Consider the following 19,100-nt stretch of genomic DNA (forward strand, 5'->3'; position numbering starts at 1 on the left):
CCAAATCCAGCAGGCAGAAGTGGAGACTCATGAGGGTCCAAGCGTACACTGAATGTGTAGGACCAGGGGAGGCGCTCAGGGCTACAGAGGGGACACTGAAGAGAAGATCGTCTGAAGACCAGCTCTCCAACGGTCAGCCAGCAAGGGAAGGTGCTGAGAATAGGGCTTGAATGCGACCCTAGAAAAGTTATAATTAGATGATTGAATGATTCCTTTTCCCTTGGTCTGTCTTCTCTTGTGTTCAACATGCTATTTTGACATTCTGCCCCATTCATTGGTGTAAATTATAATCTATAGATATATTAGCCTTTATCAAAATGTCTTCAGTAGTTCTAATTTACAGTGATATTGAGTGACCCTCGATCAGAACACAGAAAATGGGGTGCACTTTAGGAATAACACGCAGAACTGAGAAAACAGAGGATAGAATGCATTATAAACATTCTTAAATTGTATTTTTAAACTGAAAGGAGAAGTCAGTAGAGTAGCTTCTTAATAAGGGATGGGGGGAGGGTAATAATGATTTGTTCAGGATTTGAAATCTGTATGTGACCATCTATCAAACACCATTATGTGGACACCTTCAAGGACATGAGGACTCAACACAGGAATACTATGTGTTCACGTCCTTCTACCTCATTAAAAAGTTGGTAGAGTTTGGAGAGAATTATTTGAGCCTAAATAATTTTGGCTGTTTCAGTTCTAGTCATGTGCTTTCATTGAGGAGAATTGATCAGCGTTGGGTTTTAATTGATGTTGTTCATATTTTTCATATTAGAATAAGCCAAACAATATATTTAAACGCATTCAGTATCCGGTCCTATGGTCAATATCTGGACAATATCAATTAATTCAGCTTAAATATAATTACACAGAACAAATTAGAAGAAACCCACTGTTATTAATGAAATATACAGAAATTATAGCATATCCTCGGTAAAGATGACAAAAAGTGTAAAAAAGAGCATCCACTTAACAAAAAGATACTCTATAAGTATAGTTTCACACGTGTAAATACCTTATAACTGCTGAACATCTAAGCCACTAGACGTAAGTTGGAGCGAAACTGAGAGAGCAAAACTACTTAACGTATAAATCTTCGGATATGGATGGTTTCTATACTGGCAACAAATACCTTTCTAAAAAGGAATGGAAAATGCGATTCTTGAGCTCAGGATCACAGAGCTGGCTGATCATTTATAGGTACAATAGAATATACACTGGGGGTTTTACAAATAAACCACCATTTCTCCTAAGAATTACTGTAAGCTCTGAGGTTTCTGCAGATCGTACGCCTCCAATCTCCAACATAGAGTTGCCTGTGCATAGTGTTGAGACTGCTCTATGTTCTAACACTTAGCAACAGAAGGACACCCAGAACCGTTCCCATCAGAGCAGCAAATTATTAAAGGAGTCACTACGTCTGATTCACACTAACCGACACGACAGATATTTTAACACGACTAGCTGGGATAATAATTGCAACCACTCTGTGCTCAGATGTTGCGACTCACAGGTCATGGTGTTGAAGGAAAATGTACACCTTTTGTAGCAGTATAATTGTAAAAGCTTTTAGAGTCTGCTTATAGTGTTCAGGCTCATCATATATACTTGATTAAATTCATTTATTTTGTGTATTCGTCGCTACTGCCTCATCCCTAAAAGGACTTGAGGTTTGTGTACTTGACCCCAAAACAAAAATGCATAAATATATGTAGAACTCTAGCCACAAGACCTTTTGCTACTCATTCATAGGTAACACTTTGGCCCCATGTGCAGTGATGTAGGTGAGCAGGACTTTGGCTCTCTGTTCAACTACATCGATAAGCTTCTCAATTCCTTGTCTACCTCCCTGACTCTCCCAGTAAACTTTATCAAGAAACAGAGACTGAAGGAGTTTCTGCCGTAAGTGCTGGCTCTTCAAAACAGAAACTGCAGATTCAGGAAACCTAAAAAGAGAAAATGATATTTCATTCTTCGTAATTGCTTGGAAATATTATGCCTTACCCAATGGCTCTGCCCTTCATTAATCTGGCAGAAATCACACTATCAGATAATACCTTGAGAATCAAAACGTTTTTTGTCACTGTCAAGCTGACACATCTGTTAATAATTACATACTAGAAGAATAGGTTTCAAGGGAACTGAATTTTCTATATCATTGAGAACTTGACATAAATACCAATGTCTAACTTAAGGTTATAATATGTAGGCAAAGAGAGGCATGGAATGAGAATGGATTCTGATAACCTGGAAAAATACTTTCCTCAATCTTAAGCTCCATTGCACCCATAGCAACCACTTTAATCAGTCAAGTAGAATTGTAACCTTGTAAGTGTCAACATGGGGTTTTATGCAAGGAAATATGAGAAGAAAAATGCTGACAATTTCAGTAGAGTACTCTTCTAGAGGAGAAGATGCATGACTGAACTTAATGAGAAATAATCCAAAATGTATGTAGTAAAAAGAAAGAAATCATTCCAAAATGCCCAATTAAATAAAGAACTGCCTTTGGTTCAGATAATACTTCAGGATTTCTAAGAATCTGGGAACATTCTATTAAACCGGAATACTAAATTGTTTTCAAATAAATTTAGCAAAACTCAAGTTTGAGACCCAGGGCATTCCACAATGAAGCATCTCTCTGGAAAACCTGAGGTCAATTTAGAAGGATCCTTGCTGAATTACCTAAAGAGAGTGCATTGTGATTTCCGCTCTTCATTTAGGAAGAATAAAGCCAGGGGTCTAGCATATACATTATCTGAAGGACTTAGTAAAATTTCTGGTTCAAAATTACCTGCAATGTTTTGCTGAATCTCCAATTTGGCCTCTCTCCAAGCTTTCATTAAAATTCTGATGAAAGCACAGTACAAATTTTGGGGTGTAATAGTAAACTTAGTTGTTCCTTAAAAGCTAAAACAGAACATATAAAAACTAAAACAGAACATATACTTGTTTCAAGAGTACAGTCTGCCAGGAGTTTCAGGCCTCTAAGCACCTTCTCCAAAAGTCAGTGGAGCAAGCTGGGGATAGCACTGAGGGAGCATGAATACAGCAATCCACGCGCCCCAGCATTTCTGATGCTGCAGAGAGACCAAAGGCCACAGAGGTGGACGTGCTTAAAGGATGCTAATTAGATGCTCGGAGCTCCCTGAAGACATGTCCTATATAATTTAGTGACCAGAGTACTAATTAAGTAAGAATTTGTGCTCTATGAAGTACTAATAATCCACGATTTATAAATTCTATGGCCCTTGAACTAATTTAGCTGTGGCAGAATGTACGAGATGAAACTGCTAAAACCACGGATCTCTTTAGCGACTAATCCTTTTCATAAAGGAAAATCAAAAAAATTACCTGACTTTGCATTACACTGATTAATAGAAATATTCTATGCATAAATCTGGCTTAGCAAAGTCTTCATTTTTGCTGTTGAATGGGTAAATTACATATTCAAAGAAGATTTAACTTTAAACTCATTACTCCTCATAATGCATTTAAGGTTAAATCCTCTTTGAAAGCATAAATAAAAGGTTATTCATATTTTTATGAATGTATAGGATAGATGGATTCTCCAGGCATACACTTAATTCTAAGAGGAAATGCAGGGATTTAAAGAAGACCCCATAATACCAAATCAGTAAGTGATGTCTCTAGTGTGTAAATTTTCCTACACATAAAATTTCCTGAACTTAGACACTTAGGAGAGAGAATCTAAGAGAATCCACTCCATAAAGAGATGTGAAGAATGAATATTAACAGGGAAAGACACAACAAAAACTCATGAAAGTGGGGTTCCTGAAACTCTCATTGTCTCTAGTGTCAAAAGACCATAAAATCCACATTACCTAATTCATGGAGCTAGGAAGAATTGTTGAAATATGCTTCAGAGTTTTATTAACAAGAGAAATAGGAACAGCAGAAACACCAAGAGTCACTGCAGAAAAATTACTGGACTTGGACGTGGAAGACCTGGCTTCTTTTAGGCTCGCTCTTGTGTCCCCAGCAGTCACTCAGTTTCACAAAAGGCCGGTTGGCTGTTTCACTGAAGCACCCTTCTATCTTCAAGTTCAGACACACACCCCAGTTTCTTAGTGACCCTGATTTCTCACTAAGGTACAAAGACTATGAAGTGTGCTTTTTGGGGGGAAGCACTGAAATGTAGCCTCAACCTCCATGGTTGGGGGCGAATAGCTCAGACTCTGCAGTGAGGTTCCTGCCACTATGGAGTGTCTTCGTTTCCTATATTTCCAAATACTTCTTGAGTGTAAGCTCAAGATACTTTTCCCCATAATCTATGTCTGTGGAAGGATTTTCAAATGCTCCGAGACCCTCCTACTTGAATTAAACAGCCATTGTCTTTGGCTACCATGTCCTACTCAGCCGACTGGCTCTGACTTCCCATGCGCTGATCAAAGTCACTGAGTTTATTCTGCCTTTGGACATCCTGCCTTGTCAATATCAGCTCGTCTGTTAGTTCTCCGGTCCTGTGCCCTGGTAATGGAGCCCCTGTCACCTGCTCACCCCTGCTGTGCTGCTTCCTATTCCACAGACCTCCACATGACTCCAACCTCACCCACATGAATTTTCACAGTGAGGGTCAAGCCACATGATGGAGGTGAAACTCAGTAGGACCTTTGTAGGTTGCACGGGTCAGTGATGGTAAAACCTGGCGGCACCCTTATTCTGTTCCCCTTGGGTTTGGTTCCCTTCTCTGGGCTTCCATTCCCAGATTCTCTTTAAGGGCTAAATTGATCAGACACAGGATGTGAGTCTTCTCCAGACCTTGCTACTTATTCAAGAGAAATGTAATGTCCTGCAGATGTTACTACCTCAAGAAACTTACTCTTTGATGCCTTCTAACAGTTTGAAGTTCAAGTTATCTTCGCTTCTGTCAAAGAAACCTTTGTTGTCTATAAAGACCAAGTGCCTTGGGTCCTGCTTTCGCTGGACAATGTGGGCTAGAACCACAGCATCCTGGTTGTCGCACTTCGGCCTCCGTCCACTCTGTACACAGGCATCTTCCTTCCGAGGTCGGAACCCACAGCAGTTTATATCCAAGCGATTATAAATCTTAAAAGGGAAAACAAAAACAATTCTGAGATGCTGAGTAAAAACAAAACTTGGGAGAGTCAGAAGATTTCCAAAGAATGAGCGCTTTCTAAATAGCTGACTTGCCAGAATCTAATTGGAGCCAGGCTCATTTAATTAAAGGCAACACTTAAAGTCCAAGGTTCATATCCTTCTGACTCAGCGATGGGTCTAAGCATTGCCAGATCTGCTAACAGCTCCAAAGGCAGGTCATCCAAGCTAAGCATCTCCACCCTTAATATTCAGAGTTCCCACTGACATCATACACCGACGCGTGGCCAGAAGAATCTCTGCTCTGATGCTACTCGGGACAGAAGATAGAAACCATTGTACTTCGACACATCCAGAAAACCTGAGTGATCTCAGAGGCTCTAAAAAGTTTACTGCATCCCCTAACCTCTCTGGATTTCAGCATTGCAGTGTCTAACGCGAAATAACAGAGAAGAAATCTATTGAAAAGATGCGCGATCCAGTAATGATAGCCAAGAACACTCTACGTATGGAGCCCAGAGTTAGATTTTAAATAAGTAAGCAGAGTGAGCAGAACAGTTGGGCCTATTGGTGTTTATTGTGGGTAATAGGGCTCCTACCCTTTAGAAGAGGGCAAGCAGATTAACTAGGAAAGGGAGAATTGGGTTACTTCCATTTCTTTGGGGCAAGGGAAGAAATAATATTTATTAGTCAGGTTAAAGAAAAGCCTAGGCTCGGAGTTAGATAAATTTAAACTCAAGTCTCTTCTCTCACACTTTTCAGCCCCGCGACCTTGTATAGATCCCTTTACGTTACTGACTGTCAGTTTCATTATCTGCATAATGGGAATGAAACTATTCACCTTGCGCATTTAGTGGGAAGATTAATGAGAGTGTCTGGATACACACCAGCCCTGACCCAGGCATCTAGAAGATACTCAAAAAAAAAGAAAACTGTCATTACTATTGTTGAGACACAACGCACACACTATATGAAGTGATTTACCTCAGAAAAAGCTTCCAAGGCAAAAGGTAATTTCTCCATTTCAGTGAAGGAAAACTGAGCCTCAGAGAGTTTAAATAATCTGCTCTGCTACTTAAATATTAGTAAGTAGCAAATTTAAGATTCAGACACAGTTGTGTTTGTCTTCAAAATGCCACGATTTTCCCCCAATACGTCACGTTGAAGAGTTTAAGGCTAGTCGAAGATTGTACATACGCTCAAAATTCAAAAGATGGCTCAACACAGAGTGTCATTTTTATTCTTTTGTCACTAAACTCCCATCCTTTCTCTTCTTCCTGGGTTTTTGCAGATCCTGTGGGGCTGTGGCCACTTGCTAAGGAACGGATGCAGAAAGAGTAGTACCAAAATTGAGCCCACTTTGAAACAACTCTTCATTCATTCACGCAACAGATGTTTATGTAACATCTTCTACCCTCTAGCAGTGGGCCAGGCACCAAGGCAAATGCCACGCATGGCCAGCACCCCTCCACCAGCACTACTTCCTGAGGAAAATGAAGTGGTTTAATCTTGTCTCACTACCACAGCGAACTTTGAGAACTGGACAAAGGACCCTCCTCTCTGTTTTCTGCAGATAAGTAGACTTGGTATCAAATAGCACACTTTGGGAAGCAGGAATTATAAGAGAAGTTAGCATAGGCCAATTTTCTATGAGGTTTGTATAAAAGCAGTTACATGGGATGGGGTGGCCCATGAACCACAAGCACTTGGACAGTTCGGAGGGTACAGTGCTGGTCGAGAAACAGTCTACAGATCAGGGAGGGCTCTGGCAGAACTGGCTCCAGGCAGCCGATCCGTAGGGTCATGAACCTAACCAGTGGTTTATCCAAAAACGTCACATCGGCTGACTCCAGGGCATGGTGAGTTCCCGGGGCTGGTTCAAAGTTTCCCAAAGGTGGGCAAGAATGCCCAACCACAGGACTGCAGGTTAAATGAAAAAAAGCATAAGTTGGAAACTATTAGAAAAATGTACTGAGCCCTTTCTTCTCAATTTGATTTATTTTATGTCGCACCCTGACTGCCTTTGACTATAAGAGAAACCAAATGATACAGAGAGATTGTATATGCTCACCAGTTTTTGAGTTACCATTGGGGGGTCAGGGAGAAGGTAAAATTAACTCTTCTAGAGAATGCTTCTCACCCGATGTCCCCCCTTTGGGGGTGGGGTTTTAAAATTTGCTTATTGGACTCGAGAGGATTTTTGAGAGTGGGCTGACTATTTTTGAGGGCTTGTCTATAAAATTATATTGCCAGTCACTTTCCAATGTCTCTTTTTTATATACATTAGCTAATAATTCTCAAAGAATCCTTTTCCCATCATCTTCATATGTTTTTATCCAATTATAATGACATTATATACAGGGGGAAAAACTTAATCCTCTTTCATTTTGGCTACAAAATCAAGGCGTGTTGTGTTGGATATGTGTGTTTAGAACTTAAATTTTAACGACAGATCTACCAGCCAGTTCTTAAATGGTGCTCTGAACCCTAAGCTCTTTCTTCATTTTTGATTTCTAGTAGCGGGAAAAGACCAAGACATATAGCAATATTTCTGTTGTTTCTACAACAAGGACACGAGTATCATATATGCTATTGCTAAATAACAAGCACTTTAATGTTCAGGCCTAACTTTTAGTGCTCCTGTAAATATTACACTTTTCTATTTTTAAGCTAAAAGAAAGCATTAAAAGTTAGAAGTGGGACAGACCGACTTAGGGCACCTTTTTACTACCTTCTAACATTGGACTGTTTCGAACAGCGCACTTTTAAAGTGTTTTGTCTGATCTCATTTTGAATCACTCAACAGTCTGTGATGATTTCACCACTTCCCTGTCAGACTGTTGTGCTCTTCAAGTCTCACAGACCTTGTTATTGAAACTGGGTGTGTGCGTTCAGCTTAACTTCTCTTCCAAAAATGTTTATCGTTCCTTTTTTTCAGATCTATGCATGTACCTGGTGGGTATGTTAACACATGTTGAGTGTGTGTGGCGTGTGTGCGTGTACACCTACAGATAGAGAATCAGATTGCAAGGCTTTAAATACTCTGAGTTTTACTTTGTTTTTCTTAGCATCCAACTATAGTAAATTATGTCTTTGTATTAATAACCTTGTCTAGCAAGGGCTTAAGCAGCTCTTAAATCTTGTTCCTAGCTCTTCCCAGAATTCTGTTTATAGTCTCCCTTTCAAATTGACATTCAATATACCCAAAATAATTTGACCACAAAACCATAATCCACTCCCTTAAATTCAGCACCGTTTTGCTTGGCGTTTAATTTAGTTATATATTGAATATATTTCCACTTACACTGAGCAGAGTTTACCCACTTTTTAAGGCCCAATAAAGCACATCCTAGACATCTATATATCCATAAATATGGTTTTAATATATGTACTTGTTTAGTCCACACATTAAAACAATCATTTCATTTAAGTGTCGCATGATCAGGCACCATAGTTACCATCTACATGTCTATGTTCTTAGATAATAGTCCTACAGAGAAGCCTGTTTGAGGGTAAATCTTGTCAGTTAAGCAGTTAGGTGTTGATCACTGTTATTGCAACTTGTTCAAATTCACATCTTCTTACTCTTTAAAACAAGGAAAATCTTTTGCAAAATTGATCTTCCGAACATGAAGATTCCTGCCAATGATGAGTTTCTATAAAATGACTCTTTCCTCTTTTAGGAAAATATATCTTTTCAATGTTTACCTAACTAAAATTATACTCAGAAAATTCAGGTGTTCCTGCCAAATATTTTGTTGTTGGGGATATTTTTAGATATCTTGCCTTCTTCTCAAGTTTCTTTTTTTAATCCCATTTTCCTTTTGGTAGTGTGAGTTTTGTCTGTAAGAAAAAGTATCATAAGAGTGACTCAAGTTATGTGCACAGAGCCCAAACCAGGATGTCTCAGCTGCCCTGACTAGCTCTCTAAGGCCCAGTAGAAACCTGCAGAAATCCAATCACTCTCCATACTTCTGCACCCCACCCTTTCTACCTGTGTCTTCAAAAAGTGGATCTGTGGGAGTGTCTTCTTATCTCTTTTTCCTCAAAGCAAAGCAATTAAATGATTAATTTTATTGCCTGAACAAAGGCAATAAAAATATTCTAAACATGCTGCTAATATTAATAATGAAAAACATAATAGCAGTCATTTACTGAGTGTTTGGTATGCGCCAGAAATTGTCCACTTAATTCTTTACGTGGATTATTTGATCCTCATAGCAACCCTAAGAGCTAAGTGCTAACAAGAGTCCCATTTGATGAATGAGGACTGACTCAAGGTCCCTCAGCTGACACATGACAAAAGTCAGGCTTCCAACCCAGATGTCCATCACCCTGTGTTTCTCAGGGGCATCCTCCAACATGGTGCTGCAGAGACATGAGTACGTTTGTGCAGAATGTTAACTGACCCTACTTGCACTAAGTACTGGTCACAGGTTTCAGCAGAAACACAAAGAACTTCAGTGCAAGAGTTCAGGGAAAATTCATGAAGGAGAGGATATTATAGTTGGGTTTTAAAAGACAGACAGTATTAGCTAAAAAACATGCAAAGGCGTGAAGGTAGCAAATCCAAAGGCATCTTTAGAGAACCTGAGGGTACGTTAGACCAATGCTTCTCAAATGGTCTGCCATGAAAAACCTAGTGGTTTTGCCTTTTCTCTCCCCGGGCCCCATATTCCATGTGGCCTGTTGCTTTGTTAAAAGATGATAAAATAGAGATTATCGTATTAAGCGAAGTAAGACAGAGAAAAACAAATATCAAATGATGCCACTTATATGTGGAATCTAAAAAAAACGATACAAATGAACTTATTTACAAAACAGAAACAGACTCACAGACACAGAGGACAATCTTATGGTTACCAAAGGGGAAAGGAAGGGAGGGATACATTGGGAATTTGGGATTAAAATATATTATGTTATTATGTATATTATGTATAAAATAGATAAACAACAAGAACCTATCGTAGAGCACCAGGATCTATACTCAATATTTTGTAATAACCTAAATGGGAAAAGAACCTGAAAAAGAACATATATATGTAAAACTGAAGAACCTAGGGGTAAGACAGGACTAAAGACACAGCCCTACTAGAGAATGGACTTGCGGATATGGGGAGGGGGAAGGGTAAGCTGTGACAAAGTGAGAGAGTGGCATGGACATATATACACTACCAAACGTAAAATAGATAGCTAGTGGGAAGCAGCCGCATAGCACAGGGAGATCAGCTCGGTGCTTTGTGACCACCTAGAGGGGTGGGATAGGGAGGGTGGGAGGGAGATGCAAGAGGGAAGAGATATGGGAACAGATGTATATGTATAACTGATTCACTTTGTTGTAAAGCAGAAACTAACACACCATTGTAAAGCAATTACACTCCAATAAAGATGTTAAAAAAAAATACTGAATCACTTTGTTGTATACCTGAGTCATTGCAAATCAACTATACTTCAAATAAAAAATAAAGAAAATGTAAAAATGTAAATAAAATTTAAAACATTAAAACTGCCCCTTTACAAAGAAAACTGCGTTTTATAAAGAAAGTTGAAATTACACAATAAAACATGTAATGAGTGGAATTGAACAATTCACTGTAGTAACTCATCCGACGCTTGGTACAGAGCAGGCACTTGACATACGTGTACCATTGACAGAATTCTCCCGAGAGCGTCCACTTTGCATTTGGCTATTTACAAAGCTCCTCCAAAACATTGTCTTCTTTGGGAAGACTCAAATAAACAAAATGATTCCGGCAGAGTAAGACGTGGGTCTTTTTAGAACAGCATCCAGTGGATGGAGTGGGAAAGATGGGCAGGGAGCAAAGAACAGGGCTGCCTGTCCTCCTCGTTTGCTTCTGGTTGGCGTCTTTACGTGGTTCAGTTTCACTAACTGTGGACCACGGAGTCTCACAGCCCACGGGGAGTCCATGGAACACCCTGCATGCAAGAGGCATTTGAAAAACAACACGCACATGTGACAGAAATAACAATAGCATTGTCATTTGCAGTTTTCTGGAAGATTCCTTTGAATTCCAGTGGTCTCACTTGACACCTCATTTGTTTTTAGAAAATGCACGGAGAGAAAACTTTCAGTACATATTCTATCTCAAAAAGGCAAAAAAACAGTGAGAATTGTCAGCCCCACCCTAGGAAGAGAAACACAAGCATATGGACTTACTTACTTGCCAGCTAATAACTCACGTTGGAAAATCCTCGTACTTGGATTTGTCTTGATGTCAATCAACGCACTGTTGCCATGTTATCAGTGGAACCAGATTTGGATCCCTGTGGTCTAGTGGTGTGTGGATCTCTACTAGATCACAGAGAAGAGCGACCTCAGACAAGCACCCTGGCCCCTATGGTACTTGTGATCACAGACGTAGGCCCATACCTTGGGAGCTCAACAAAGCAAAAGTAAAAGCATCCTTCTCACCAGTCTGCACCTGTATAGCTAGGGAACTCTCATCTCATGAAATAATAGGTTTCATTTTTCTTCTGTGCTACCATGGCAGCAGCTAGCCTGTTAGATGAGTATGCATGCAAATGTGACCAGCAGAGTAGCTGGTGAACGGTGAGAAAAATAAAAATCGTTTGCGGTACATATATCTAACTATGGGCATCGGTTCCCCTGTGCCTCGGCCTCTGTAAACAGCAGTCATGGCTCTACACCGCCTATCCTCCAGAATTCCACACTTAAAAATAACTATCCAAGTGTATACCAATTCCATGCAGACTCTCCAGTTTCTGTCCCATTACCGAATCATAAGTAAAGAGTAACAGTGTTTTTTTCTATATAAGTAAAACTTTTTAATGCTACAATACATTTGGATCTATTTCTACAGATGCAGTATTTGAATTCACGTACCTCTGAATAAATACCAGAAGTCAAACATCATTCTGCCACAGAAAGACTCTGGAAAGAGTCACTTGTCACCAGGCAAGTGACAATCTATTTTTAGAGAAAGAAAATTCACGTTCTGTAATTTACACAAGCAGAGCTGCGTGAAAATAGCCTGTCAAAGGCACACCCACCTTCCTGTAAAGATTTACAAAGAGCACTTGACTAAGAAAAACAGTAAATATTTTATGGAATTCTGATTTATAGAATGGATTTATATGAAGCAAATATTTAAAACAGCAATAAAATAACCTTAATATAAGTACACTTTCTTAAAAATACTTTCAATGAAATGAAACAGCATTTTGAATGATTTAACATTAAACAGGGTTGCCAATAATTTTTAAATGATGCACATTTACATCTCAGGGAACAGTTCATTCAAAGCTTTCCCCTTGCGTGACTCGATGTGTATTCATTTTTAGCATTCTTATGGAATTTCTGTTTTATTTTCCTCTATTATGTAGTATTTTATTATAAGGATAGTGACAAAAATGAGTAAAGATAAACTAAATGACTATAGTAAAACACAATGCTGATTTTGCTGACAAAGATTCTGTGCTTGTCCAAAGTCAGGCTCCTGGACTTTCTCCGAGGCTTTTCACGCCCTTCCTTATAAAATCAAGTTTTAGCAAGAACCCTGCAAAGTCAGTTTAACCAGGAGCCCTCACCCTTACAGCTACCTGATCACGCTCAATACCTAACCTGGGTCCTCAGCTTCTACCATCCCAAAGGTGATGTCTGAGCACCTGTCTTTAGCAAGAATCTGGTTAGGTCACTTTACCTGGAACTCCCCTTCCCCCGGATGTTTGCTCTTAGCCATTTTTCACCCCATGACCCCTACTCGGTCCACCCCCCCCAGCTATACGTTCCCACCTGCACTGCTGTATTCTGAGTTCAGCCCCATCTCTCTCCCCACTGTAAAATCCCACTGCAGTGATCCCTACACCTATTTCGATGATCCTGAACAAAGGCTGATTTACCATCTTTAACAAGCACCATGGAATAGTTTTTCTTTAACAATGATTAACACAACCTAATGTAACATACCCCAAAGTTATTGAAACTTATTTTTTATGGAAATCAGCTCTCTTTATAAGAAAGATAGACTGATTATTTTCTGGTTCTTTAAAAATAAATGCTGCTTGAGAGTAGAATGGAGATTGCCAGGAGCTGGGGAGTCGGGAAGATGGAAGATGCTGGTCAAGGAGAACAAACTTTCAGTTAGAAGATGAATAAGTTCTGAGGATCAGACTGTATTTAATAATACTGTATTGTACACTTGAAATTTGCTAACAGAGTAGATCTTACACATTCTCACCACACACACACACACACACACACACACACACACGGTAACTTTGTGAGGTGACGGAGGTGTTAATTAGCTTGACTGCGTAAAGATTTCACAACATATATGTAAATCAAATCACCCCATTGTACACTTTAAGTATATGCATTATATTTGTCAATTATACCTCAATAAAACTAGAAGGGAAAAAAAGAGAAAATAAATAAATTCTGCTTTACTAAATTAGACTTTAAAAACAAAGATTATTTTTACACACATGTATAGAATTTCCTGTTTGAAAATGTATTTGTTTCTATGCTCCCTGGGTTGGCAAATAGCTATAAAGTAAAGCCGTTTATGTAGTTTAGATATGAAATCCCAGGATACTGCAAAAGCATTTTATATCATGCAGTTACTAATTATCAGAATAAACCAAAAGGTTAGGTATCACATTACAAATAAAGAAAAGGCTCAGAGAGGCTAAGTAACCTGCCCAAGGAGACACAGCTAGAGAATGATGTGGATTTCTACCAACTTCCACCTTTTCCACACTGCCTCCCAACATGGAGAAGACAAGATTCCTGCTTTCACAGAGATTCCAATCGAATGCCTCTAAGTATGATTCACTGTGTATCCTCCACATCAACCAACACCACGATTTGCACAATGCAAATACTCAATAAATGTCTGTTGGAAAAAATGAAGGAATGAACGCCAGTTCCTACTGAAATCTGTCTAATGCAGATAGCTAACTACTAAGATACCTCTCTCTAATCAGGCCAGACCTCCACGTTTTCCTGATCCAGTATCTTGTAAAAAGCTCAGAGTGTTAAAATCAAAATCAAAGAATCTTAGAATTACAGAAATGTCATAACGCTGAAGTTACCAGAGACTATACAGGCAAAAGTGAGTTTATTTCAGAAAAATTACCCTAGAGCCATAGTTCTCAAACTTTTTTATTTCAGAACCTTTTGGCACTCTTAAAAGTATTGAAGCCCCCCAAAATCCTCCTTTATGTGGGTTATTTATCATATAGAAATTAAAATTGAAAAAACTTGAATAGTTACATATTAACTCATTTAAAAATAACACTGATACACCCATTACATGTTAACATAACATATTTTTACAAGAAATTGCTGTATCTCTAAAAAAATAATAAGAGAAATGGAATTGTTCTTGCAAGTTAAAATGGTGTTAAAGGAAAAAACAGCAATGAGTTGAGCTCCTGATTCAAACAATTGTATAAGTGGTTTTCCTCAAGACAACCACTGCACTGTGGGAAGCAATAGAAGTGCTTTATATACTCTTTCCACTTGCTCACCCAAAATATTAAAAAGATGTACACTTACAGGTAGAGACTTAAGAACATTAACAGTTTTTATTGCTTCATCAAGGATTTTCTTAAGTGCATCAGGCATTCATTCCATGGGTCTTTTCACATGAGTCCATTGGCCACGAAAGGAGAACAACTCTTGGTAGAGTCTGGTGCCAGCTTCGATTCATCCCAAGGCACCAACAGATTCACCCATGATTGCAAGTTTTGTAAATATTGTAAAAAAAAGAAAAAAGCAAAAACTCTGAGTTTTGTGGCCTCACAGACTCCCCTGAAAGGGCCACAGAAAAGCCATCACCCCAAACAGTCCCATTCAATGTGACCATAATCAGTAACAAATGTGAAAAGTCCCGTTTGTCTCTTAGTTATCTGTGTCCATAAACATTTTGAATATGGTTGGAAAGAGCCTGTCACTAATAGAATCCTTATGGACCAGCTCTCCCTTAAATCTCGCTGAGTCTACTTCCTTGGGCAAAACAAACCTTGAATCTTTAAAAAAATAATTACATACAAAACATATATATATTGAGCCAGATAAATAGTTGCTTATCCTCTCATTGTTGCTATGGCAATACTGTTGGGTTGCTTTTTCCACGGTTTCCTTATTTACCTCCTGGCAGATTTATCTAGATTCAACGCTTAGACCTCCTGTTTTCCCGGAAAACAGCAGAGTCAAGGATGGTTTCAAACTGTCTGTGTTTCCATGGTATAGGATCAGTGGCAAAGCCAATCCCAAAAGCTAGCTCAAACAGTGCATTAAACAATCTTTGAGTCTCAAAAGATTATTTATGGAATTACACAGGCTTCCTCTAATCCCTGATCTCTCCAGCCCAGCTATGGATACAACAAGATTTAGGATTGATGTGTACTGACCAGGCACTAATCAATTTCAGCACAGCCTAAAAATTCCATGGCAAGGGTTGACATAAGCAAAGATGACCTGTAATTAAGGAAAATAGACTGTGCTTTGATTAACAATTACATTAGAATTGACCCAGAAATGCTCAGTTGGTTGTCACTTGGCAATGAGGTTTATGAATATAATGTATTTGACCAGACATTTCTCCTTTGATTCCGACAGATACAAGAGCAAAGACCTATGTCAACCCGCCCACATTTTACACAAATGAGGCTTTAGCATAATCCATGCCAGAAAGCTCTGAGAATAAATGCTAGACAGTAGGTGGAAAGGATACATAAAATTCTAAAGGCTTTGAAGTTGGAAGCAGATGTCTGAGCAACTCTGTGCTTCTTCACAGGAAGGAGATGCTTTGAGACACAGAGAACCCTTAACAGGAAGTGGGCCAGGATCCAGAGAAATACCCTCCTGCTGTAGAGGCCAGGTTGCCAGTAAGCTACACCTCTGTCACGGACTAGGGTTGGTGTGGCAGCTCTTTATCTTCAAAGTTGCATCCTTGAAAAATCAAATAAATAGCTTAAATTCTGTGGAGTGAGAGAATGTGGTCTCTAAAAGGTCTCCACCCGAGAAAAGATTTCGAAGCCCAAAAGACAGACTGACAAAGGTCAGGGCCTTTGTATTTACTTTCTCCATCCTGTCATGTTCTTGTAGAGAACTTTTAGCAGCAGAAGTACATTCCATGTAAGGGCCATAAAACGTGAAACTATTTGCCTTTTGAAATAGTGCTGGTTTCCTAATCTCCACGAGGTTTTGAGTTGGCCTAACTTCTTAGTAGCAGGGATGATCTAACGGGTCAATTTCTGCAGGAGAAGACTTTACCAACTTCCTAGATGGAGCTGGGTGTGTGAGTCAACCAAGGGGCCATCTTTTCTGGGAAAGAATCACACTGAGAAATGAGATAACAATAGTTCCCAGGCCTGGAGATGACATTGTGTCAGGTTCGAGAGCCAAGACACAAGATCTGAAATGATACCTGAGGCCCACAGATTGGGTGGGAATTATCTACTAGAACACAGAAATCCCTCAGTCCAAGTTGGTTGAATTTAATCGAACCCTGTAAGCAGTATCCTGTATGCTTATAATTCCTAGTTTTGTTTATAAAGTAAAATGAAAAGTACTAACATATGCTCATAGGAAAAATAGAACAAATGGTTGTGAAGCAAATTATTTAAATACAACACCTATGAAGCCAAACATAGCCTTTCATATAATGTTAAAGAGTCCAAAAGCACTAATGTGGTATCTGTCGCATTAAGTTCAGATGAGGAAACCAAGGCAAAGAGAGGTTAAATAGCTTCTCAATGTTCAGAAATTAGTTATTGGCAATTGGAATTCAAACTTAGCAGACTGGTTCCAGAATCTCAGTTTCTAACTGTTAAACAGACTATATCTGAGGTCAAAAAGCAAGTTTTATACCTCCTAAATCTTCTTCTGTTATTTTATTTAATCTTTTGAAAGGAATTTGACCAAATCTTGGAAACTCAAATGCTCTCTAGAATACTACCCTTTGTCATCCTAATGGGGGAGAATTTTTATCCACTCAGTTCAGATACCCACGCTTCAAGAATAAAAGGTTACTTGTGCCTCTATCATATTTAACAGACCCAGTAAAATGCCATAGCCTTTGGGAATGTAGATTTTTTAACTGAGTGAAACAGAAAGAATGTTGTGTACAGAAAATTAACAACTGTGTTCTGTATTCCCTTGCCCTTGCCATAGCATCAGAGCAAGTGATTTCAGTTTGCTTCAGGCATAACTTTTCTAAGACTGCTCACAAAATCCACCCAGTATAATCCAACATATTCCCAAACACCATTTAAATAAGGCATATATTTGACTTTAAAATAAAAATTTCAGTGTAATTGATGAGAAGCATTATTGTATAAAAAATAACCACTTATTATGGTACTCATGAAAAATGGCCTAAGCTTGTTCATTTATTTGCTCAGTAAACATTTTCAATAAACATCTCTCTATAAACATTGTATGATGCTAAATATAAGAAGCAAAAAATAAATAAAATAAGATCTTACAAAAAATGTAAAATTTCTCTGGAGTAAAATCTATTAGAAAAGTCAAAAGAGGAATTCCCTGGTGGCGCAGTAGTTAAGAATCCACCTGCCAATGCAGGGGACACGGGTTTGAGCCCTGGTCCGGGAAGATCCCACATGCCGCGGAGCAACTAAGCCCATGTGCCATAACTACTGAGCCTGCACTCTAGAGCCCACGAGCCACAACTACTGAGCCTGCATGCCACAACTACTGAATCCCGTGCACCTAGAGCCCATGCTCTGCAACAACAGAAGCCACTGCAATGAGAATCCCACGCACTGCAACGTAGAGTAGCCCCCGCTCTCCGCAACTAGAGAAAAAGCCCGTGCGCAGCAATGAAGACCCGATGCGGCCAAAAATAAATAAATATTTTAAAAAGTCAAAAGAAAAACAACAAAGTAAGAAAAATTATTCGAGACGTTTAGGGTTGGATAATAGCTAACTTTCATCACATAAAAATGTTTTTATAAATCAATAAGAAAAAAGTTATGGAATGCAATAAAAACATCAATGATTTGAACAAGCAATTCACAGGAAAAAACAAATAATCAATGTATGAAAATATGTTATCCTCAACCTCACTTGTAATGAAGGACCCGGAAATATATACAAGACCCCATCATCCTCCATAAAATCAGCAAAAACATTTATTAGTTTTCCACTTCCCAAAGTTGGTAAGAGAGAAGGAAGCAGACACTCTCGCACATTACTTGTAGAATTGTGAAACACTGCAACATCTAGAGAAAAATAGCCTTTGTCTGTGACTTTGGGACAAATAAATTCTGGATGAGTCAAAAATGTAAATCCATTCTCACAGATGCCACCCTTGTATATATAGTTTGATCTACTTTTGTAAATAGTGACCAAATGAACTCTTAACAGTCAGACTAACTTCTGACTTTTACATTCAGTGCTTTAACCAGAGCCAAAACTGGGAACTCCAGTCTTGGTGTCTTACCTTGGACGGTTCCAGGTTAAAGCCTTGCAAAGGTCTCATCCTCATGAATTTTGGGGGATGAGAAAGACTCCTCCCTCTATTGCACCCTTACGAGATTATAATATACTATAAACATAATTTTTATATGCACTGGGAGACCTAAAAATCTGTGTGATTCACTTTATTGTGACATTGGCTTTGTTGTAGTGGTCTGACACCAAACCCAAAATCTCTCTGAGGTACGCCTGTATTTAGGATGCACTAAATATCATAGGAACATTGCCAATCCATGTTCTTTTTCTCATGGTTTCCCCAACCTCTTTATCATTCCCAGCCTACGATCCCACTGGAACTTTCTCCTTCACTATTTTACGGCAAAAGGTTCTTCTTCTTTTGACTGCATAACAGCAAGAACTTATATTATTTTCGGCCAGCCATCCTTACATGGATCTATCTTTTTGTTTTATACAGTATAGTTTCCTACCTAAGTAATGTTTTAAAAATGAAACTTGGCGCGCAGCATTGGGATAACCATCTCATACTACTTCGCTGCCCCTGCGGTGGTTTTCTATGGTTTAATGCACA

At 38.9% G+C, this 19,100-nt stretch overlaps 1 protein-coding gene across 2 annotated transcripts in view; it reads right to left on the bottom strand.

The window, feature by feature from the left end:
* Positions 1-1,380: 1,380 nt before the first annotated feature.
* The window catches only part of GASK1B (golgi associated kinase 1B), a 41,680-nt gene continuing 23,960 nt past the window's right edge, over positions 1,381-19,100 (bottom strand). For both annotated transcript variants that reach the window (XM_029234544.1, XM_029234545.1), the window contains 2 exons: positions 4,847-5,073; positions 1,381-1,949 (listed from right to left, as the gene is read on the bottom strand). In XM_029234544.1, the coding sequence (XP_029090377.1) occupies positions 1,742-1,949; positions 4,847-5,073 (435 nt within the window). In that variant the 3' untranslated portion in view covers positions 1,381-1,741. The remainder of the gene's footprint in view (positions 1,950-4,846; positions 5,074-19,100) is intronic.

Source organism: Monodon monoceros, unplaced genomic scaffold, assembly GCF_005190385.1.
Source record: "Monodon monoceros isolate NGI ecotype Baffin Bay Population unplaced genomic scaffold, NGI_Narwhal_1 Super_Scaffold_20, whole genome shotgun sequence".
Taxonomy (NCBI): Eukaryota; Metazoa; Chordata; class Mammalia; order Artiodactyla; family Monodontidae; genus Monodon; species Monodon monoceros.